The sequence below is a fragment of the Tauraco erythrolophus genome, chromosome 17 (assembly GCF_009769465.1).
Source record: "Tauraco erythrolophus isolate bTauEry1 chromosome 17, bTauEry1.pri, whole genome shotgun sequence".
Classification (NCBI taxonomy): Eukaryota; Metazoa; Chordata; class Aves; order Musophagiformes; family Musophagidae; genus Tauraco; species Tauraco erythrolophus.
In genome coordinates, this window is record NC_141481.1 from 17,852,707 (window position 1) to 17,877,407 (window position 24,701).

General features: G+C 43.4%; 1 protein-coding gene across 2 annotated transcripts in view; it reads left to right on the forward strand.

The window, feature by feature from the left end:
• IFT38 (intraflagellar transport 38) overlaps positions 1-24,701 on the forward strand; it is a 69,474-nt gene that overhangs the window by 28,428 nt on the left and 16,345 nt on the right. For both annotated transcript variants that reach the window (XM_086622338.1, XM_086622339.1), the window contains exon 9: positions 19,176-19,248. In XM_086622338.1, the coding sequence (XP_086478464.1) occupies positions 19,176-19,248 (73 nt within the window). The remainder of the gene's footprint in view (positions 1-19,175; positions 19,249-24,701) is intronic.

Below are 24,701 nucleotides of genomic sequence, written 5' to 3' on the forward strand. Positions count from 1 at the left end.
ACTGCCTAATCCTTTTCAGGTTAGTCTCTTGCCAACCTGGAACACCAGAGCATTTGTTTCACTTCTTCTGTCAGTCTTGATCTGCTTTTCAGGTGCTCCATCACCTTTAGCTACTTGTTAGTGAAGCGAAACTGTGGGTTGTTTATTACACACTTGAAAAAAAAGCAGTTTGCTCCAAAACGATGCTGCACATTGTCCTAAAGTTTATCATCTCTTGTCATTTTCAGAATCAACAAGGAAAAAGTAGCTAGGATAATTACATTTAATCCATTTTAATAATTTAATCTGCTCTCTCCAACTGTCAAAACCCACTGAAAATTATGTTCTCTTTTTTTTTTTTTCCCAACCTCAATTTGTCTTTTGTTCCAGCAAACAAATGTTAATTATCTTCTGTGGTAGAAGTGAGAGTTGATTCTTTTATCATCGCTGTGTATTTTGTTAAATAGCTTGCCAGGAAAAAGCGACAGCAGTGTAATTAGATTAATCCAGCACTCGGTGTGCTCAGCACTGAGGACTGATTCCTGGACCCCTCTCCTTGACTAGGTGCATGTTTTTAGGAGGAATTTTTGTTCTGATTGAGAGACCGTTGCTGAATAACGAGACTAATCTCTGGTGCACTTGGACTCAAAGCTGTTTTAGTACCCTGCTGACGTTGCACAGCTAATGACCTGGGCCAGAGTGCATTTCCTAATTAGAAAAGCGATTTAAAGATTGTACCCAAGCACACAATTTTAATTAAGTGACATTGAGCAGTAGAAGCACTCCAGCCTTTCCAGACTGCGGTGCTGGTCGTTTGAGCAGATTTTTTTGGTTTGTTCTTCCATGTGGTAGGTGTACAGTTCCATGGAGAGGAGCCTCTGTATCTCCTGGTGTTGTCTTGAGCTTCTTGTTGCTTTTGCTGTCGGTGTCCGTAATGACGCGGTGGTTGGAGAGCCATCGGCAGGAGTCTCCTGCCAGGCACTAGACTTGAGAAGTCTCTCTCTGTGTTAAAGTGAACTTAAAGTCTTGGTGTTGGGTCTGAACCGAGTGAATTGCCAGAACTGAACCATTAATTGATGATGAAATTACCACCTGCAGGGCACCTGCTTTTTGAAACGTATGAAAAATAGGAAATTCTTTGTTCTCAACTCTCCTTTGTGGAGATGGCCAGAGTCTTCACATGCCTCTTCCTTTGACTGAAGTTTCTCACACTTATTGACAAACTGTCACACGTTACTTATTATTGGATCCGAGGAATTAAAATAAGGGTTTCTGTCTTGCCAGTTTCCTTAGCCTTTTTTCATTTTCAGCCACCTCTTTTATTCTGTTTCTGTTCCTTGTGCTGCTCGTGGAATTAATCCATCTTGCGTTTCTGTGCAGAAGCAGGGATTTATGTGCCATGTCTCCGTAAAGATTTGTTCTTATTTTTCTGCTTTGTAAAAAGATTCAGCACACCTCATTAGTTTTTATCCTCTTTTTAAGATGGAATTGTTTCTGATGTTTAGACATGAAAGCTATTAGAACTTTGGCTGCTCTAAAATTCAAAGTTTCAGGGAGTTTCAGATTTAGAGGCTGAAATTTTCTATGAACTATAAATGAATGCCTCTCTTTTAAAGCAGAACAGAGACTAACACAGTTCAAAAAGGCGTTTTTGAAACTAGCTTGTGTAATACCAGAATAACTTGGCAATATCCTTTAGCATTTGCCTTTTCTCTAGACAGAATATGCTACTTCTGTCTTGTGCTTCTCAGAGGACATCCCTGAAGTACTTTCTTCTTCAGCTACTTTCTCCTAAGATATTTTAAGGCTGCTTTTGTGCTGGTGCTGTGAAATCTCAGCTAAAGAATACCATGAAGTGGTGGACACGTGGAAGAGGATGTTCTCAGCCACTCAGTCATTATCTTTGGTTTGGGATTGCTTAAACCGTTTTTCTTTTCATCATTATGATATTACTACCAGTAAGTAGTTCATCATGATTAAGAAAAGAAAAACCAAATAAACATCCTGTATTGTGACTTTCCCTTTGCAACCCACCCTCCCCAAATAAAATCTCCTCTTCATTGAATGATTTTTTTTTTTAATCCGTGCTCCGTACTTGAGGCAGGTGCTTTATTCTGAATATACACACAGTAGGGATATCTGAGTTCTGCTGCGCTCTGAGATACTCCTTGGTTCTGCTGCTTTTCATGTCTTTTTGCATTGAGCTATCCCATTTCAAATATTAAATTTAGACATTTCCATTGCCATGTCTGCTCACTGAAATAGCCAGACAGAAGGTTGGTATGAAAAGCAGTTGGTTAGTCTTTAATGTTCTAGCTAATGTATGTTTGAGTTATGACTGTTTGGTAACGTTTTGTAGGTGCCAAGAGAGCACTTCTGGTCCAGCGTTACTGAATTATATTGACTGTCAGATGTAAAAGTAAGCACAGGCATCTTAATTGTTGATTGCTTGTTGGCATTTAGTCCGGTGTACAAGTATGACACTATCGGTGTGCTGAGACACACAAATCCCATAATGGAGAAATGCAGAAAAAAAAACAGAAGAGGAGGAAGGGAATGTGCAGGGAGAGAGTGGGGGTGATGGAACATAGGAGAAAAGGACAGAGGAAATTGCTGGCCTGAGAAACGATGGTCACAGAAAAGGAGAAGATGAAGACAGAGAAAAGGTGGGAGGGCATGTGAAGAGCATGTTAGAAAAGATGGAAGTGTTGCTGTGTGTGTTCGTTCCACTGAAAGAAAAATCTGCAATCCCCTACCAATACCATGGCAGCTGCATCTGGAGTCTCAAATGTACCTCTGAATGCCCTGAAGAAGTTGTGTGCCTACCTGCTCCTGGTGCTTTGTTGATACTGTCTCCATTAGAAGTTATAGGAAAACTTTTGGGGAAGTTAAAACAGTTTGGATCAGCTGGATTGATCTCAATCATTTTCATCAGCTCAGTGCTCGAAGATCCACGTGTTTGTCAGGGTTATTGTGACATCTGATGAGCCAGATGGGTGAACAAGCTTGCCTTAGGATCCCAAATTTGGGGTCATTTAACTCAGCTTCAAGTTCTTCGTCTCTGACTATGGCATCCAATTGTTATTACCCAGCTGGCTTGAATTCAAACTGAATGTAATTAACTAATTAACTAAGGTTGAGACCCTGCCTACAAAAGGTGGGCCATTTCCTCCTGGCTGTGGAAGATGTGATGGCATCCTTGGAGCTGCAGCCCAGGCTGGTGAGCAACATCTGACAGAGTCTGGAACTTACTTTTTCACAGACCTAAAGCTCAAAGAAGAATTAATTTAAACTCTAATCATCACTTGTAAGCTTTTCTGACAAATTGAAGCATTCACATTCTGCCTTTAGCCACCCATGAACTCCTTAGCAGAAGAGGAAAAGAGATTCCCTGTGTGCCAGGGCTTCTTGCTGTGCCTGGATATGAACCCCCTGCCTAGACTACTCCGTCTGGTTCTTTCTTGCTGCTGTTGTAAAACTGTGCTAATTCTGTTACACCTGAGATACTCCACAGTTGGGGAAGGAACACACGGAGAGTATCTACTAAGTTTTGCAGCGTACTAAGTCAGGGTGAGTTTCTCTGTCTTGTATGAGATGTAACGGCTCTCATGGATAGTGTAGCTCAGACATCCCTGAATGATTTTCATGAATAGAGATCAGAGTTTCTGACCTCTCCATACTTTCAGTTGTCTCACTTAATTTCTTCTGCACCGACTCCACTCCAGAAGAAACATTGCATGAAAACAGTGTCTTTTTAGTGCATTCTGATTGTACTGCCTTTTAGGGTTTAAGTATTTTCTTTATCCGATTTTATTTGGTAAGAAGACAGAATAAGTGGATTGTTCACATTACGGTCTTTCTGCCTTTCCTGTCAGCCTGCATTATGCTTTTGAATATTCACAAGTACTTTAGATGTGTGAATTATGTAACAGAAATCTAGCTTGAAATTCACTCAAAGTAGGAGACAATCAGATCACTTGAAGAAACGTTGATCAAGCAGATCAGGTTGTTTTTTTCCCCCAGAGATCAACACATAAAAATCATTATGAGAAACATTTTACTAGGTGATTAAAAACTAAGGAATTGGTTGAAAGAAAAAAAAATGTTGAAATAGCTCATTTTGGGACTGATGTTTTGCAAGTGATTTGCACCAAATGACATAAGTAGGTAATGTTAAAATGAGGTATGTGAAGTTTAGGAGGTTTATGCTCTGCTACTGCACAAGCTACTTAGCAACAGAGAAAAGTAGCTGTGAGACTGGCATTTTGATTTGCACAAGCGTGTGGAGTCTCATAATCATAGAATCACGGAAGGGTTTGGGTTGGAAGGGACCTTCACGATCATGTAGTTCCAACCCCCCTGCCATGGCCAGGGACACCTTCCACTGCACCAGGTTACCCAAAGCCTCATCCAACCTGGCCTTGGACACTTCCAGGGATGGGGCAGCCACTGCTTCTCTGGGCAACCTGTTCCAGTGCCTCACCACCCTCATGGTGAAAAATTTCTTCCTTAGATCTAATGGAAATCTCCCCTCTTTCAGTTTAAAGCCATTGCCCCATGTCCTGTCGCTACACACCCTTGTCCAAAGCCCCTCTCCAGCTTTCTTGTAGCCCCTTTAGGCACTGGAAGGCCGCTGGAAGATCACCCCGGAGCCTTCTCTTCTCCAGGCTGAACAACCCCAACTCTGTCAGCCTGTCTCCAAAGCTGAGGTGCTCCAGCCCCCGCATCATCTTCGTGACCTCCTCTGGACCCACTCCAGCAGCTCCATGTCCTTCTTGTGTTGGTAACTCCAGAGGTGATCTAGTTCTAATGTGAAAAAACTTAAGGTTTGAGGTTTTACATGTGAAATAGAAAAATAGTTCTCCGCTTTCTAGCTCTGTAGAAACAATTTCTAGTTGAATTCTGTGAAACATAGGAAAATTAAACACTATGTATGATCAGTAGATCTCCAGGATAGGTGTTCTGGCAGAACCCTTGGCTGACACCCACCTGGCGCAGGGGCCGGCAGTGTGAGTTCCTGCACCTTGCACAGTCATTGCCTTCTGCTCTGAGAGCTCCAGAATACCATCAGGATTCTTTGAAGATGATTCTGATATTGAGATACCTGTGGGCCAAAGTGTGAGCCATCCCATTTCAGAAGCGTTGCGGCAGGGTCAGACATCAGGAGTAAGAAAAGTAAGAAATCCTGGGGCAAACAGAACACCTTTCTACCCAGGGACTATAGGTCGTATTTGTTTTGCTAGAATTCCATTTACATTCTCATTTGGGCTTATCTTGAGCACAACATAGTCCTGAAATCAATGGGAACCTCTATTTTAGGCCACTAGACTCTCTGAGGGCCTGCTTTTTAAAAATTTGTTGACCTGGAGAGCTACGTGCTTGTCTGTTACTCGAGCTTTGTGGCATCTTTGAGGGGACTGATGAGAAACCTGACTTGATCAGAACCCAGCCTGTTAGGCAGGATCTGACTCACTTTGGCAGTCCTGCATTCACTTTAAATACCTGGCAGTGGCTGTCTTCTAATAAAAAAGGAGTTCACCTCCTGCATCCTGCATCTCAGTTCCTTCTCAACCATAAAGATTTTTAAGCCAACAGCTTCTGTTTCTTAATCTATAGAGTAGGCCGGAATGAAGCTATCCTGTGTCCCCACTACTTAAACTGGGGGATTATGTGCAGAAGAACACAGAATTATTAAAACTAGAGAAGAAGGATGTGTAAGGTGAAACCTAATGGTTTTGTAGGTTGTTGGTTGCCCAGTGAATATTACCTACTCGTTTTATATTAAAGAATCACAGCCTGATGCATGTGACCTGTCCTTGAAACAGTGCTTGCCTTTTAAGAGAGATTTGTCTGCGTCGTTAGTCATCTTTACTTTCTTCTTCTCTACCCCACCACAATGAGATATTTAAAAATAGTTTATCCTGGTCTTCTAAGCTGGTAGCTACAGCACGGTCCTAGTGAGCAGGGACGAGGAGTGCAAATGTTTTCAAGCTGGAAAAAACAGGTTTCTAATTCCTGTGCTAGGGCTCTAACAAGACACTTAGAGAGAATCTTGCTGGTGCCGCCTCTTAATTTGGGGCTTGACTGGTGGGAAATAAGAAACAAACCCAAGTGTGTGCCAGCCACTTGTAGAAGAGGTTCTCCGCCGTGAGAAGCATGGGCTGTATTGGAGCTAATTGATCTCGAGATGGAAGGCAGCAGATTCCATTATCAATTCCTGGAACCATCAAGTTCACCAAGAACAACAAGTCTTTTAATATAATAAACGCTCTCCTTGAAAAGAGCGAATAATCCCGACTCCCCTTCAAACATTTAAGGGTTTGCGCTACCTTGTGACACAGGGACAGGATAATTCTGAGGTTAGATTCTGGCAATGATGTGACAGGGACTGCTTTATGGTGGTGAACAAGACACAGCTGTGACTACTAACTTCCAATCAATATTAATTTGGACGATAATTTCTTCAGACACTGCAAACTGACCTCAGGTTTACATTACAGAATTGTACCTAAATTCAAATAAATCACACATCCAACCAGTATTGCTTATAAGCTGGGTACAATCAAAATGTGATACACGAAGGGAATGCTCGATGAGCTGTTATTGAGTCATTATAATTCATATCTCCCACAAAAGCGGATAGGAAAAATGGAGAGGAGTAGTCGTTATGGTAAACTTGCATCGTATCCAATGATGAATACATTTAATTCTCAGGATAAAGTCCATCCTCTGTCACGTTATTTTAGGCTGTAGTGAATTCCTGAGTGTTAGCGCTGACTTGCATGAAAGCATTTTAACTAGAAAATTCTGGGCATAAAATGTTAGTCTGGGTCTGTCTTTTTTTTTTTTTCCTTCTCTTTTTTCTTAGTTCTGGAGGTGATCTCAACTAGTCTCATGCTGCAGCCTGTGCTGGTGCCTTACCAATCCTTTTGTCTTCTGCCTCCTCACAGTCCCCTCAAGCTGTGCCCTGTCATAGACAGTCACGGAATTCCTCAGCGATGCGCTCGGTGCTGTGTTACCTCCAAAGTTCTGCTCCCTGGGCTCTCACCTGTGGTTCCTGCATGGTTCAGGAGTATTTCTATACCTCCTCTTGGGGCCTTTGACCTTCAAGCCTCTAGTCAGCTTTACTGAATCTGGATCTTGCTGAATCTGAAAGGAAAACCATAACGTAGCGTAAACATGCAGAGTTGGCTCCAGAACTGGCAGAGCTCATAGTGAAGGGGTTTGAAATTAACAGTGGGAATCACGTTTTTCTTCGTCATTGTGCTTTCATACAGTGACTTGGCAGTAAGTCTGAGTGAAAACAGCTACTGTGGTTGAACTCGATGATCTTAAAGGTCTTTTCCAACCTAAATGATTCTGGATTCCATGGGTAAGGTTGCACAGAGCCAGACTGGTACTCTTTTGTGAGACCTTTCATGTAGCTTGTGTCAAATTCCTTGAATTGCCATGCATCCTAATGTATAGCTCAAAAGAAGTAAGGACAGCAGCAGAGAGGAGTATTTGAGGTGGAAAGTTTTGGGTTGGCTTGTTTTTTTAACAGAAAACCAGTCAAAATAGCTAAATAACTTTTAAACCTGCTTTCTTGGTCACTGATTCGCAGATTGATTGTGTTCAAAGCAAGGTCAGCTATGGCACCAGACCACATCACTCAAGACTTTATCCAGTCCAGTCTTGAAAGCCTCCAAGGACGGAGGCTGCACAGCCTCTTTGGGCAAGCTCCGTGCTGCCCGACCGTTCTAATGGAAAACATGTAATGTGTAGGCACAGAAAAAAAGTGGAGTAGAAAAAAGTGCAGAAAGCTTTTATATTGCTTCAAAAGTTGCTCAAGGAACGTGCCGCTGGAAGAATTACTTAGTTTATAAGAGGGGAGAGGTGTGGAGAAGCCAAGAGAGTTCATACAAAGCATGAATATGGCACCCTAGTTGGAATTCATCCCCCTGAGCTAATTTGCTCTTTCTGTTCAGTTCCTTCCTTTTGAGTTCCCAAAGGGAAGGTATTAATGTCTAGGTGAGACCTTCATGCTCAGTCTGCTGATTCAAGAGGAACAGTAACTGCTCTGCCTCAAGTCTCAGGACGCTACTTCTCAACTTCAGGTTATGAATTGTGCTGTTCACTTCCAACTCCAATTTATCTGTTCGGCGAAAAGCGGTTATTGCAGTGTTTGAGCTGGACGTTCCGAAGCTAGAGCTGCTAAGTGATTATGGAAGCTTTAAGCAGAAGTGTACGTGAGAAACATCAAACCGATCTAATTTCCCAATAATTTGCTGTGGATTGTGTCACATCCTGTTGGTTTAAGGGTGGTTTTTAAATATGCTTCACTGTCTGACTGTGTAGCCCGAGCTTGGTAGCATTAAGAGCTGCTGTGTTAGAATAGCATCAGCGTAGGTATCCTGAGCCATAAATCGTATCTTTTCCTGTCTCTGCCTTCTGCTGCTCTCACAATCCCATGCAAAGGCTCCACGGGACACCCTGGTCCTTGCTGCTCTTTCCCCCAGACCCCTGGTAGAAGTTTTCCTTCCTAAAGACTTTGTACATTAGAAAACATTTCAGCATTTTTCCTAGTTTTCATGATGGCATGAATGAAGTTCAGTTAATTAACATGTATTTCCTTGAAAAAAGAAACCTTTCAAGAAACTTTTGAGATGTTTTTGTGGCTTTTGTTGATGAAAGTGCACTTCAGGAGTGGTCTAATGGGTCTAATTGTTTGTTTTGGTAAATGTGATCACTGGGGTTGGCGTGTCAGAATTTACTGGGGGAGGGTGCTGCGTTCTGTGGTGCCTGTGATCTGGGCAGCGTGGATGCTGTTTGGTCTCCTGTCGAGCCAACTAAGTCAGATTTGGTGTTTCACTTGGGTAAGTGCTATTCTGTCAGCTTGAATGACCAATGCTCTTCTGCCCCATTTGTTGAAGTACTTTTGCTGTATCTATTATAGTGGTCTCAGTGAACAATTCTTCCACAAGAAGCAGCAAAATGCAAGGTTAGCAGGGTTTACCACAGGAAAAGAATAACCTGGCAAGACAAAGGCATTTTGTAAAGTAGCATAAGATTTCCTATTTTTCAAAACAATTTCATTGTTTTGAAAATAGATACATCAATGACAGGTAATGCATAGCTAGGATAAAAGAAGAGTTTCAAGATAAAAGAAAAACTAACTTTCTCTGAAAAAGGACAATGAATCAAGTGAATAATTTAAAATAATGACACTACAGCAGAAATGAATCCTCATCCCGTGCCACCGACACTTGGTGGGGCCAGTGTTATGATAACAGTTGGTGAACTTCTGGTGAGTATCAGTTAAGTGGATAAATACTCTCAAGTATGCTTTAGATGTGTTTCAACAGAAATGATTACTGTAAAATGACTGTTGACTATTAATGTTGAGAGGCCATGACTGTTTCTGCACGTGAGGGTGAGGGAGAAGATGGGAATAATGAGAATAAGGAGAAGACAGATGGTCTTATAATAGGGGCTGATGATTTTCGGTTCATTCAATGTGTGCTCATCCACTGGAAGGATGACCTTTAAAAAACTTCAAATGGCCAATGGTGATGGCTTTCAGATGTTCTTCAGGCCAAAATGGTGAAGATGTATAAATGTCTGTAAAAGCTATGTATTTATTAGCATGAACCTTGACGAGGGGTCCAGAGAATCTGCTAGAACAAGTTCATATTCTCTTTTCTGGTTCAGAACTCTGTATTTGGAGCAGTGGATTGTTTGTTTGAGACAACATTCTCCAAAGCCCTGAACTTGATTTAATATTGGGGAGTGGGGAAGTTTGCTGCTTCTGTATTCATCAGAAAGCTTTATCACAGTGAGAGCACTTCACAATTATTGAGGTGGCATCATCAGTCCAAGAAGAATAACCTCTACATGCAAAATCTCTCTCTGTGCCAGAAGGACAAGGTCCTGCTTTGCTGCTGGCTCTGAGCAGCTGTACACCAGCTTTGCTGCGGTTCTACGCTATTTCCTCAGTGCGACGTCGTGTGGTATGGAAAGGAATTTTTTAGTTTTGAGTTTTGGTATGTTTTGTAGGAACACAAAAGTCCCGGTCAAATGACTATAGACAAGAGATGGGAAACCAAAAGACCTCTCTGGTAATACTGCCAGCTGTGTCTTTTGGGATTTTGTTTGTTTGTTTGTTTTTTACTGAAGTGAGATGACCTGCTAAGAATAAGCATCTAAAAGTTCAAGGTTAAAATTAATATTAGTTTATCCAGCATGATCTGTGTTATTTTATAAGTCAACGATTTGTTCTCTGATCCTTAACCATAACCTCTCAAAGGGCTCCTCACCTCTCACAAGGCAATGTTTGGCGCATTCAGGTTGCTCCTTTGCAGAAGGAGCAGTCTCTCCTCCTCTCCTCCCTGTCCTTTCTGGAATGCCTACATCCATCTAGCGCAACCCTCCAAGCATGGAAGCTGTCTGAGCATATTTCTGTAATCCTGGTGGGATCAAAGCTGTGCACCTGTGCACCTTCTAAGTCCTCCTATTTTGTTTCTTATGATGTGTGTACTCATGCACAGGCATTTGAGATGGATTCCTGCTTGTGGTGCCCTCACAGGGACCGTACCAGAGCCTCCCCTTCACTGTTCACACTGACCCCACTCCTCATTGTGCTGCCATCATCATGGTTCCCTGCCAGACCTAGTTTGAAGCCCCCCTCGTTGGCAAGCCTGTCGGTAAAGATTCTTCTGCCCCACTTTTTCAGATAGGTCTTCTCTCTCTCTCTCTCTCTCTCCCATCGTCTTTGTTCCTCAACAGAATAAAAAGGCAAAAACACCCATAGCATTGCAGTCACTTTTAGTCAGCGTAACTGTAGCCATGTTCCGATTCAAATCATAAAACTGGACCTGAATTTAGGGTGAGGTATTTAATAGTCGTTCAGCATGATATGAAGCATCAACTACCTGAAAGGAGGTTGTAGCGAGGTCGGTGTTGGTCTCTTCTCCCAGGTAGCTAGAGACAGGACAAGAGGAAATGGCCTCAAGTTGTGCCAGGAGAGGTTTAGATTAGATAGTAGGAAAAAAATTCTTTACTGAAAGAGTGGTCGAACATTGAAACAGGTTGCCCAGGGAAGTGGTGGAGTCACCATGCTTGGAAGCATTCAAAAAATGTGTAGATGTAGCACTTCAGGACATGGTTTAGTGGGCATGGTGGTATTGGGTTGATGGTTGGACTTGATGATCTTAGAGGTCCCTTCCAACTTAATGATTCTATGAAGCAGCATCATCAATTCCTAAAAAACAGCTCTGGGTAGATTGGCACGCCATGCTATCATGAACTTTAACTGTGCAACCTCCATGTTGTGTTCACTTAGCTTTCTGTTGTCCCTTGCAGGCTTCCTCTTATTAAGAGTACTGTCACATTCTCTGTCCAGGCACCGCACGATTTCTCCTCGTCCTTATATCTCACTCCTGCTGAATGAGTGGCAACGCTCAATTATGGAAAACAAATCCCATTGTGTGCGGGTAGCAAGAGCTAATCTGGGCTGCTTTGTGCTATAACAAAGCAAGAACCAGCTGCTGGGATTGATGGGCAAGGTGAAGATGAAGCGGTTCAATCCATCAGCAAATTGCTTCCCTTGAAGTGTACTACAGAGCGGTAGGATTACCAATATTCTCTAGCAAATCACTAGGAAAAAAGCAGAAGGAAACATCGTTTTCCCTTACTAAGATGAAAAGGTTACATGCAGATGCCTGGAGAGATTTCTGGGATTGGGAGGATGTCTGGGAACAGAAGAAATAACTTAGTGAAAGTTGATAGCATCTGAACAAGGAAAAGTCAGCAAGCTCTGGTTGTTGTCCGGTTGTTCTTTCATACTTATCCCCTTCCTATTTTCCCAGTTTCTTTTCTTTTTACTTAGTGGGAGCCGTGTTGTCTGCCAGCTGGCTCCAGGGCACACATTCTTTGTATTCAAAATCCCACTAGTGTTTTCTCCACAATTTCCCCAACAGAAATTTGAGGTTAACTTTAAAAAAAAAAAAAAAAAAAAGAAAATAGATATTTTAAATTATCAAATACTGCATCATTTTTGTTCTTTCTGGTTTTTTTTTAGACTTGCTGCTTTGCAATCTGCAGGGGCATAGAGTTGTCTTCCATGCTGTGATTTCAGGGACTTGATTTGGTTGTGTAAAACAATACTCAGCAGCATTAGGTATATCATAAAGGACTGGCAGCCAAGAAATCATGTGGCTTATTCAAATCCGGGATCACTTCCCCTAAGGCAAACACTGAGTCAGTGGCAGAGCCAGTTGTCTGTGGGGCTGCTGCTGGAGGGTGTTCTCTGTGGTGGCACATTGGCCTCTCTTAAAAACAGAAAACCCCCAACCAATCCCCCCATCCCAGACCCTGCACATAGTTGTGTGGAGTTTGCAGGAGTTGTAATGGCATGCTGCTTAATAATCCTTCTCTTCAAGAAATCAAAACACATATTAAACAAAAAGCCAATAAATGAAAAAGCAATTCTCAGGCTCTGCTTCTGTATAGCTTTCTGTAAAAAGATTTACAAAGCCAACTGCCATTCACCCTGAAGTGAACCTTAAAGATTGTCCAGTTCCAACCCCTCTGCCATGGGCAGGGACACCCTCCACTACACCAGGTTGCTCAAAACCCCATCCAGCCTGGCCTTGAACACTTCCAGGGATGGGGCAGCCACAACTTCTCTGGGCAACCTGGTCTAGTGCCTCACCACCCTCTGAGGGAAGAATTTCTTCCCTAGATCTCATCAAAATCTCCCCTCTTTCAGTTTAAACTATTGTCCCTTGTCCTATCACTACACACCCTTGTCCAAAGCCCCTCTCCAGCTTTCTTGTAGCCCCTTTAGGTACTGGAAGGCTGCTAGAAGAACAGGTTAGATTATATTAAAACATTCTGCCAAACAGCCATGTGTTTTGTTTCGTTACTGTTTTCCAAAGGCTTTCCTAGTCAGACATGAGATGGAAAGCCATCTGCTTTGCCAATTAAAGTAGACTGAGATACAGAATATCTATATTGTGCTCATTCAAACTCCGTTCTACAGAAAAATCTACGTTTGTCTTGAGTGCATTCAATGTGCTGTAGAAAATGGGCAATGTTCTTGCTGAATTGGGCACAGCTGATTGTAAACATAAAGGGAATTTTGTTTTAAAGCCTTTGCTTGTCCTAGGATGTCAACAAAAGGAATCTTTATTTCCTTTTGCTATCGACTGCATGTAGACCATTTGGTTCTCTGTCACAAGATAAGGTGCCTGCTATGGAAAGGTGGTGACACAACTGGTGACTAAGGTGAACTGAACTCTTCTATGCTAAAAGACACGGATAAATTACTGGCAATAAAAATAGTTCTGACTTGGTGATACAAGGAAACTTTTTCACTGTTCGGATAGTCAAGTATCAGAACAGACTGCCCAGACAGGTTGATCGGTCTCTCCCCTTGGAGGTTTCTAAGACTCAACTAGCTCAAGCCCTGAGCACTGTGGTCTGATCCTGTTGCTGATCCTGCTTTAGCAGGAGGTTGGGCTGGGGACTTCTGAAGGTCCCTTGGAGCTGGGGTTGTTCTGCAGGTCTAAATGTTGGCCACAATGTTCTGCCGTGCTCCCCGTTTCACTAGGCTGGCTGCTCTGAGTTTGCAAAGTGATTGATTTATTACTCGTTAAAGGGCAGATTTACACCCAGAAAAGGCTGCGTAATAGATGAGACAGAGGAGGAAAAGTTCCATCTCAGCAGAGATCTGTTTGCCTCCAAAGCAGGATTTTCATCCTCAGTAATCTCTGGTGTCCTGAAAGGCTGGGAGCCCCCTCTGACGGGGCAGGCTGGCCCTGCCTTTGTGTTGACTGGCACTTTGATTGTGTTAATTTGTCACTGTGGTTACACAGCGTGTGCTGCCACTTCATTTGGGTAAAGTTCATTTGCAGAGTAAGATATGTGCAGTGTTTGCCTGCAGCATTTCAGTCTTGTTTGATACTGGAGAGACTGAACAGGGCCCTGAAATGTTGGCTTCTGCCCCTACAGCGTCCCGAGGCACCCAGGCCATTCCCCACCAGTGCTTTGTAAGGTCAAGGCCAAGTCTCTTGTTTCATGGAGCTGTCACTCTGTCCCTCTACGCAGAAAACCTGACTGTTGTCCTGCATGCAGCGCTAGCCTGAGTACGATGTTAAGTGTTGAAAGAGCATCCGCAGCGTTACTGGGGGTGTTGGTTGGTGAGAAGCCCAACATGAGCCGGCACCGTGTGCTGGCAGCCCAGAAAGGCAACCATGTCCTGGGCTGCATCCAAAGCAGTGTGGGCAGCAGGTCAAGGGAGACCCCCCTGCAGTGCTGCGTTCAGCTCTGGGGTCCCCAACATCAGAAGGACATGGAGCTGCTGGAGCAGGTCCAGAGGAGGCCACGAAGATGATGCTTTGGGCTGGAGCACCTCTGCTATGGAGACAGGCTGAGAGAGTTGGGGCTGTTCAGCCTGGAGAAGAGAAGGCTCTGGGGAGACCGTCCAGCAGCCTTTCAGTACCTAAAGAGTACTGCCCCATCCCTGGAAGTGTCCAGGGCCAGGTTGAATGAGGCTTTGAGCAACCTGGTGTAGTGGAAGGTGTCCCTGCCCATGGCAGGGGGTTGGAAACTAGATGGGCTTGAAGGTCCCTTCCAACCCAAACCATTCTGTGATTCTATGGTCATCACACCCTTCGCTTTTCTGCCTCGTCATGTTTCAGAAGCCCTGGGTCACCCAGAAGTGGCCAGCCTAGAACCAAAAACCATCTCTGATTAGCATGGCCTTGTTTTCGCTGAGCTGATACAAATCACGTCTGTTAAGATGATGTGAGGTGTGGGGAGTGGTGTCTGCAGGGAAGGTGGAAGCCAGTCACACCAGTAAACTGCAGCCTGATGATTGCAGTCATTAAAAGCAGCAGGGAGAAAGGGAAGCTGAAGCTGCCACTGACTCTGCAGATTCTTTTAAGTGAATATATAACTTTAAATAATTACATGATAAATTTTGTTTACGTTCTAAATATATGATCTGCCATCACTTCTGCTGCCTCCTTTGAAGATCTTACTTGTTATGAATTGTAAACAGCTTTCTGGTTCATACTGGTTTAGGACTGCCCTTTGGAAACAGGTTTTGTTGCTGCAGTTTTCGATAAGCTTTTGCAGGGTGTAGCCTGGCAGCGCAGCCAAACTGGGGCGGCGATGGGCTACTGGTGAAAGGGACCATGTACAGTCTCAGCAGCAGCCTTGGGCTGACAGCAGCGTTCGACCAACCGTGTATTGAGCTACTCGGAAATCTAAACCGGTAGAAAAATCTACGTTTTCCTCCCAGTTAAGTCTGGGCTGGCGTGGTACAAGGTCAGCTGAGCTGCTGGCACCAGCACGAGTAAGGGGCTAAAGGGAAGAGGGAGAAGCAGCTCATCTGTGTGGTTAAACCATCTTCTTGGACTTAATTTATCTTGTATTTTAAGTCCATAAACCAGCACTGAAGCTGAAACAAAGAGTACCCCATCTTATCACCATTATGTTTCCCACGACTGCACCTCCCTGTCCTCCACTGTGCCAGTCAAGAATTTGCCCAGCCACCTGCTGAACTGCTGCAGAGAATTCACCTGGCTTAATTTTGTTTTGATGGATTAATTTTCACCAGGTTTCTTGTGTGTCGCTGCGCAAATGCTCGCACCAGAGCGGGAGGGTGATGAAAGGGAAGGAGCGAGCGGCGCGGGGTGCAGGGAGGGATTTGGATTGCCACCTTCAGCTCTCTTAACTTGTGCCTGGCGTTACAGTATGAGGCACTGATTATATCTGTACCCAGCGTTTCAGTGGTCTGTGAACGTTTTTTAAATGTTTGCTGGGTTTATGAATTTATCCCTGTGACATAGAATCATAGAATGGTTAGGGCTGGAAGGGACCTTCAAAGGTCATCTAGTCCAACCCCCCTGCAACAAACAGGGATATCTCCAGCTAGATCAGGTTGCTCAGGGCCTTGTCCAACCTGGCCTTGAACGTCTCCAGGGATGGAGCATCCACCACCTCTCTGGGCAACCTGTTCCAGTGTTCTACCACTCTCATAGTAAAAAATTTTTTCCTAATATCCAACCTGAACCTACCTCCCTCTATTTTAAAACCATTACCCCTTGTCCTATCATAACTGGCCCTCCTGAACAGCCTCTCCCCATCTTTCCTGTAGGCCCCCTTGAGGTACTGGAAGACCGCTATAAGGTCACCCCGGAGCCTCCTCTTCTCCAGGCTGAACAGCCCCAACTCTTTCAGCCTGTCCTCATAGGAAAGGTGCTCCAGCCCTCTTATCATCTTCGTGGCCCTCCTCTGGACCCTCTCCAACTGGTCCATGTCCTTCTTATGTTGGAGACTCCAGAACTGGACGCAGTACTCCAAGTGAGGTCTCACGAGGGCAGAGTAGAGGGGGAGAATCACCTCCCTCGACTTGCTGGCCACGCTCCTCTTGATGCAGCCCAGGACGCGGTTGGCCTTCTGGGCCGCAAGAGCACATTGCCGGCTCATATTGAGCTTCTCGTCCACCAGTACTCCCAAGTCCTTCTCCTCAGGGCTGCTCTCGATCCAATCACCACCCAGTCTGTATTTATGCCGGGGACTGCCACGAAATGTCCTTTGTTTTTTTCCTCCCCGTAGCTTTTCTTTGCCATATGCGCTGCGCAGGGGGCAACCCTGGGGGTTGAGGTTCAGGGGGCTGGTTGAGCCCTCACTCACTCCGTTTGTCCCAGAGACGTAGCGCTGGGGAGGCCGTGTTGTAAATGGTTGCTGGGGCATCCTTGCATCTTCCCTTTGGTTTCATCTCCAGTCACACTCTTCTGTCCTCACTGTCCTTTGTTCCCTATAGAAGGGATTAATAAAGAAGAGCAGTCTTCTAAATAAGGTATTTAAAACGTTCTGAAACAGTCATAAAAAGATGCTTGTGTCTTTTCCTTCTTCATTCTTGCAGATGGAACGTGCTTCTCCCTGGAGAATATATATCCATCACTTCAGGGTTTTCAATATGGTTGCAAGTTGCTGCTGGAGTGTCTTACTCAGCATGATTTTGCATCGTGACCTTTCTGCTTTATAGCCCTGGAAGCCGTCATGCCTGCTGCGTTATTTCTGTAATTTATGTTACTTTCTATATGTTTTGCAGTGTTATTTCTACAATCCCAAGCAATCACTTCCAGTCTTCCTAACATCTGTGGGGCCATCGTCTGTATTAGTCCTGGAGCGTTTGTACAGCAGACACTCTGCATAGGTGCCCAAAGCAGATTTTTGAATCAGAATTTATTCCCTCTGGGGCCTTGAGAAAGGCACCGGACTGGATTTCTCACTCGGTACAGGGGATTTCTGTCACTTCCCTTTGCCACCTGTAAACATCTTCTCTGCAAGCTTTTTCAGCGTGAATTTCAACTCCCAAGACACAGACCTTTATGCCAAGTCATGATGCATCATGAAAGCTGCTCCCCAGGCCTGTTTCCAGCAACTTCCTTATGTGCTGGGTGGGACTTGGTGGTTTGCCTAAAGGTTGGTGGGAGGAGATTGTCCTTTCTCAGCTTGCATTGCCATACCTATGGATACGCATTTCCATCAGCAAGTGTAAAAAAATGGCCCACCTTTGAACCATTTTCAGATTTTCTTCTTACTTCCCTCTCTCCCACGGATATTCCAGCTAAGCCTCTGTTTCCTTTCTGCAAGTGCACTGTAAATGTGCAGATTTGACCATGTCAGAGCAACCGGTGTCTGTCTTTTTTTTTTTTTAACTGTATGAATATTTTGCAAAGACAATCAAAGGCTCAGAAAAATCTTAGTTCAATCCACAGTCAATTAGTGTTCTCATCTACTTGTCTTGCTTGACCGGAATTGTAGAAGAGCCTAAAGCTTGCAAAATTTGTGCCTAAATCCTTCCATCCGTTGTTTACCACCTGTTTAGTGTTGTAGGTTCTATCTGAACCTGATTGTCTGCATTCACATCCTGCCTACTCTACTGATAGTTTAGTTTGCTGTTCACCATTAACATTACCCAAACTTAAACTAGAGATCCCTAAAACCCTATTTTTCTGTCTGATGCTGCTATTGGAATAGTGAACCTTAGTTCCTAAAATTCAGGATCTTGGCATCTTTGCTGGATTTGAGTCCTACCTGGCCAGAGAACTTTGTGAACTCAGCGCAACACCCCCTACGATTGCTTTGTGGTGTTCAGCAATCAAACAGTCCCTTCAGTCTGCCTGGTCTGTGATGCTCTGCAAGTGCAGATTAAAATTACTCTCATCAGTTAGTGTCTGCAGAGCCAGCCATGTTTTCGGACTCATCCATTATGCTGGAATGAGAATGTCTATTTTAACCACCACTGCCACCAGCCTCCTTCTTCCCTTCTGGGCTGTCACGTTTCTTACTTGGTTGACTGGGCAAGATTTAGGTTTTATAAGTCCTTGTGGGCCTTTTTGCAGCATTTTCTGTTATCGCTGGCCTTCGTTTGAGTGGGTTGAGACTTGTTATTTCCTTCTCTTCCTCAGCAGAGCAGCCACTGTTGGACCTGCCTTTTTCCACTTGCTCCGAACCGCGTTTGTCGTGACTTTATCCTACTGTCATCACGACAGTGTTTCTCAGCATGTTTTTATCTGACAACCTGCTGTATTCAGAAAACAAAATCAACAGATCTCCTTGTGCAGCCTTACTGGCTTCGTCCTCCTTTGCACCTGGATACTGGACTGTAGTATATGGCTGTACTTCTCCAGCTTATGGATTGGGGTTTTTCCTCCCATTTCGTTTACATAAGTGGAAATGTGTGAATTTATCCTGGTTTGGTTCGTGTATGACGAAGCTGCGGTTGTTTCGCAATGAAGTTTTTGATGATGTATTGGTTGAAAACAACTGCCAAAGACTGCTTTCCAAAGGAAAGCCCTTTCATTCTGTAAGGGCAGTAATTTTCTGTTGGGTGAAGACAACTGAATTCATTTTCAATGTGATAAGTGAGGTTGCAGCTGGTGGGAATGCATGGTTGATTTTCAGGGCACTGTTTCACCTGGGTGCCTGCTTTATAACCTGACCCTCATGGGCAAAGTGAGTAGGAGCTCCCATGTTTCGATTCAGACCTTTTTTTCATAACATGTTTTCAGTGCTGAAGTTTTCTGTTCTCATTCAGCCTGTGAGTGCCCTTAACTGTTGTTGTAGGACCATCCAGTTAGCTACTCGACTGAGCAATGTGGCAGCTCTCCTAATTCCGTTGGTTTTACCTCTTACAGGAAGCAGCAAACATGCTACATCTTATGCAGAACAGGCTGAAGGAAGAGGAGCAGCACCTGCTGAAGAGTGGAGGTAAGTGGGATTTCTTCACCCCCTGTATTACCAGAAAAAATTGTGAACTACTGGCTACTTTATGGATAATATCCACTTACAAGCCTGAAGCAGAGGAGACATGGGATGGGTGACAGTCAACAGGCTATTAGAAAAAGTGGAGTGATAATAATTTTAAGGTGTGCCTTGCAAAACTGGGGTATCATTTCTGTCTTCAGCAGTTAGCTTGCCACATTGCATGGCATGGAGGTAGGTCATGTGTTCAGATTAAGTCTCTGTGATGTGTCTATTAGGTCATAAATTTCACAAATGAAAAACTCTCCATTTGAAAGCTCTTTAGTATCACTAACATTCAAAGTGGGGGCCACGTCTGCCTGCTTGCTTTTGCTTCATTCTAGTGTACCTGCAAAATGTGAATGCAATTAAAATTTGATTTTATTTTTTCTTGTTTTCTAAACTTACTCTTAATTAATTAGAATGCTAGCTGAGGATCAGAAGGGAATAATAATCTCTTGAGATTTTGCAGAAAACTGACAAACCAGATTTTGCTCCTTTTGAGCCAAGCACCAGCAAGAACTTCCTCATTAATTACCCCTGTGAATTTAATATTGCAACATGTGCATTTTTATATGGTAGTGGGAAAAAAATAGAAGGGGAGTTAATTCTCAGGATCAGAGAGAGAGTTCATGAAAGCTGAAATTGAGTTAGGACATAAAAGTTACGCTTCACAGTTTGTTTGCTGGCAGAGATTTTCAGAGCAAGCTCATGAAAGAGGAAATTCACTCATTTCTGCCCATCTTTGATCTCATCTTCTTATGTCAGTGCAGTAAAAATTAAAGAAATTTTAACTGATACGTAGAATTTGTAAGATAAATTACAAGAAAATGAAATTGTTTCAAGGATTTACTTGAGTGAAGAAGTCCAGATCCTGCTGACAGTTTCCAGGGAAAATAAGTTCAAGAGGAGAAGAACATCTATCATCAGTAATTAGCATTATGAAGTATAACGTGGAAATTTGCTGACCTGCTTTCTCCTCATCTGTGGATTTTCACTTGGAAAACTATTAGTCATTTTGCATAAATGAAATAATATGAACCTTGCCTTTTAGTGAGTGATTTAACTGCCACCTAAGAACACATGATTATGACTTCTAATGACCTAAAAATATTGCCATAATACATCTTTATTCAAGTACTTAATTGTCATAATTAGTAATGATTCTAGTGATAAGAGCACCAGGATCCTGGTTTTCAGTGCTGGCTCATTTATTGACTGTCCCATAACCTTGGAAAATCAAGTCATCTTTGTCAGCTCTGGTCTGCCTTTGCCTGCTCATGGTGTGGAAGTCTGCAGAGCAGCAGAGTTGTAACTGAGACAATAAATTTGGAAGGCACGAGCATGGAGCACGGCTTCATTACTGGGTGCTGTGAGGTTAATTATTTATTGAATGTTGTAAAGCACTCTCAGACCACGGTTTGCTAATGTCTAATTACTGGGTATGAGGCTGTGCTTTCCCCTTAGACCAGACCCCACTCTCCTCTGCTCATTATTATTTAAATCCCAGGATCTTTAATCGTCAGAAAAATACATTTTTTTACACAAGATGAAACAAACAGCAGCAGAACCGGTGCAGCATCACTGAACAGCTTTTCCTCCCCAAATCCCCCAAAGTTTCGTAGAGAAATTCCCATTAGAAATAGGAAGCACGAGAAAGGAAGGAGTTTCTGCTGTAGAGGATTCCCAAGAGCTCTACAACCTGGAGTAGAGTCCAGCAGTTAGTACTCAACGAGTACTGTGAGTATTGTGGGGAAATGGTGTGAAGTGCTACGGACATGAGAACTTAAACCTTCTTTCAACTAAGTTTAGAGATTCTTCACACTACATCCTCCTCCTGAGACAAGCTGTGCCCTGCTAATGAGACAGCCACAAGGAAGGTTAAAGAAGGGTTTTTCTTCACCATCAGAAACATCTTTCTAAAGTAGGTTTTGGGAGGAAAAAAGTACTCCCTCACTTCACCTGCATTTTTGAGTAATACCCTCCCCCACAAAGCAAAGTGCCTTTATATTGAGTTGTCTCACATCTTCGGTTTGTCAAAAATCTCAGGACTCTGCTGTCTGGGCCTTCAACCCAACAAATACATCGTGGCTGCTCGCAGGACTGTTAAAGTAGGACCTGCTTGGACTTGTTCTTGCCCATATAATGGGTTCTGGAGACAAATGGCTTAGTTTCTTCCCCTGGCAGCTCAGCTCAGTGGAAGGTGGGCAGGCTGGCCTGGTGTCTCCCAGCATCCTCAGACTCTCAGCTGGATCTTCAAGGTCTGGAGTGGTAGAGGTGAGCTTTGTTTGAACAGATTCATTGTTTTCCTACACAAAGAGCTAGCACAGGGCCCGTGTCTCCCACAAGGGAAAGGGAAGGTTCTTTAATTCTCACTATATTTTGTCCCTGAGAGCTGCAAACACTTAATGAGACTCTTCTAAGAACAGCACAGGCTGGAACCCGGTGATAAATTTGTTACCATTAACTGCTAAAAGTCAGAGCCCATTCTGCCCCTGCAAGCACTCTCACCTTTGCGTGGTACTGTCGTAATTGATGTGGTTCTCTTACTGTCTGGATCCTTTGACCTTATCTCCTGCTAATTTGGGAAGAAGGGCTGTAAATTAACAGTTGGTTTCTCTGCAGCAGAAGTTGCAGGAGTTCTGGACAGCTCTCCGTTGAGTTTCAGGCTGAACTAACACCAAAATCGTATTTCTTGTAAAGAGCAACTGTGGAACGTAGTTCGAATGGTCCTGGTCTGTGTTACAAATATAGAAATCCAATAGGTATGTATTGATATTTGCACAAATATTGCAAGAATGTTTAGTAGAATTCAGAAACCACATGGTTCTGGTTTCCTTTTGCGAGCATACGTTGCAAATGGTCTTTTATTTGTGACGGAGCATCCCCCTAAAACCATCACACTAAAAACAAAAGAAAAACTAACACCAAGTTGCATGAAAACCCTTTCTTAAATTACGTGAAGGTGTCGAACTCCAGACACAGATCAGGCTTTGAATATTATTTACATGATGAGAATATACACAATTAAGTATTTGCAGCAGTACAGAAATGGTGTTTTTGTGATGAGTGGTGAGTAAATTGCTGTTATTTTTGTAATCTTTATTTCACATAAGATTCTCTTAGAGAAGCCCATATACAATGTGGTGTTTTTCCCACCGCATGCTGCCCCTGTGGCACATCCAAGGCACGTGGAGCCGATGACTGCAACTCTTTGAGTGTGACCATCCAGCCAATTCCTTATCCACCGAGTGGTCCACCCGTCAAATCCAGATCTCTCCAATCTAGAGACAAGGATGATGTGCAGGACAGTGTCAGATGCTTTGGATGAGTCCAGATAGTGTCAGTTGCTCTTCCCTTATCCACCAGCGCTGTAACACTGTTGTAGCAGGCCACCAAGTTTGATGGCAATAGCAATAGGATTAACTGATGCTCCTGGAGAGCCTCAGTTCTGCTCGATACACAACCAGGGTGTTTCCTTGGCCAGTTCTACTTGCTGAGCTAACTTCTCCTTTTCTGACAGCCAAGCAAAATGTGCTCAGCTCTATCGTCTTGCTCGATTAAACCAAGCAAACAGATGTGCTTTGGGTGGCAAATCATGTGACACTGTTGTAGTTTGGTGCTGCACCCAATCTCTTGTACCCTTTCTGCTCGAGAATCGATGGCTTTAAAATCTGATAGTAGATAAACCAAAAGCCCTGTTGCAACAACTGCGGTGTTTGAAGTGTAGCAGTGAGTCACTGGGTAATTCCCACCAGGGCGAGATGCCTGGATGATATTGCTGACACTCAGCACTGTCACCAGCAGGATGCTCAGACCATCCATCTTCTTGTAGCAGACACTTGGAATTTGTCTGCAATAGTCTTGTGTTTTGCTTGTTAAATAATTGCTAATTCATGTGCTCATTTAATAGTATTTTGATGGATTCTTGGCTTTTAAGATCATTAGAAATAGTTATGGTTGCTGAATGGGACCTCTCTATAAAATGGGCCAAAAAATATCTCAGCTACTTATTCCTGTGCCAAGACTACAAATCCCAGTTTAAATGGAGCTTGTCATCAAGAGTTATTTTTAATTATTTCAAGTGACAGAGACCTATTGCTTCCCTGGGCAGTGGTTAATCATCCTTGGTGTTAGAAATGGGACTTTGGATACTGTAGCAACAGACCATTTTAAAATGACCAAGTGAGGTAAGAAAGTGCACTTAGACCTCCACAGCCTCCCAGTTGGTTTTTGTTGGTGTGTTATTGCCCGGTTTTAGTATACGAAGGTCTGAACATCCAAACTTTCTCCTGAAATTAGTAGGAACCGCAGGCGTTAGGACGTTGATCCAAGCTCTCAGTACCAGAATGAACTTTTCTCAGAGATCAGATGCAGGATCTCGCTTTTGGTCTAAGGACAAAGGATGTTCCCTACTGAAATTTATATATCACAGTGTTTCTTCCTGTTCAGATTGCAGAGCTGCAAATCCGTAAGTGTTCGGGCCGATGTACACAACCAGTATGGGTTTGGTAGAACCGAGGCTTTCAAGTGGGAGCTGAACTTCACTCTCCCTTCGATCACATTAAAATCTAAATTCACACCTTCCTCCCCCCCCCCCGCCCCCTTTTCTAAAATTTCATGCTATTTATTAAATGGATTTTATTTTGGATTGAGTGGCCACCAGTTGCCCACTTGATTTTCTCGCGATGTTTTTTTCCCCCAAATCAACATCATAGAATCATAGAATGGTTAGGGCTGGAAGGGACCTTCAAAGGCCATCTAGTCCAACCCCCCTGCAAGGAACAGGGATATCTCCAACTAGATCAGGTTGCTCAGGGCCAACATCCTGCTGAATCCAGTAATTGCTGTGGAGCCAGTGCCTGTCTTTTTGGAGCAGTGATTTTTATTATGAAATTGAACATGCTAAGCAACACTTGCATCCAATTCGAAAGCATATCAATAAACGATGTCCTTTGTGCTCGTTATCTTCTCCACAGGACCTTCTTATTTTACGGTTGGATACGTTTACTTGAATATTTATGCAAACTAACAAATCCGTAATGAAATCACTCGTAAGTTATTAAATCATGCTGGTTTTCCTTCAAGCGTTGCAAATTACCCAAAATCAAATCATTTAAATATAGTAGTATCAGTCCAGGTATCTGCTCCAGCTTTTTTCTGGAAACAGTAGGTGCACTTTGGAACAAATAACGCGTCTTCCGAGAGCAGCGTTTTTCGCTTGTCACCAGGATGTACTTTTTATGGCTGGCCTGCTTTAAATGAAACTAATTTAGTTGACTGAAACGCACCTTTATGAAATATGAATGTTGAAATATAAGGCAAGTGGAGTTTAAAATCCCAGGATATTCTCTCAGGTAGTCTGATGTTTTGCCAGTCTTCTCCGTGCTGCAGAGGAAATCACAGCAGTGGGGAAATGG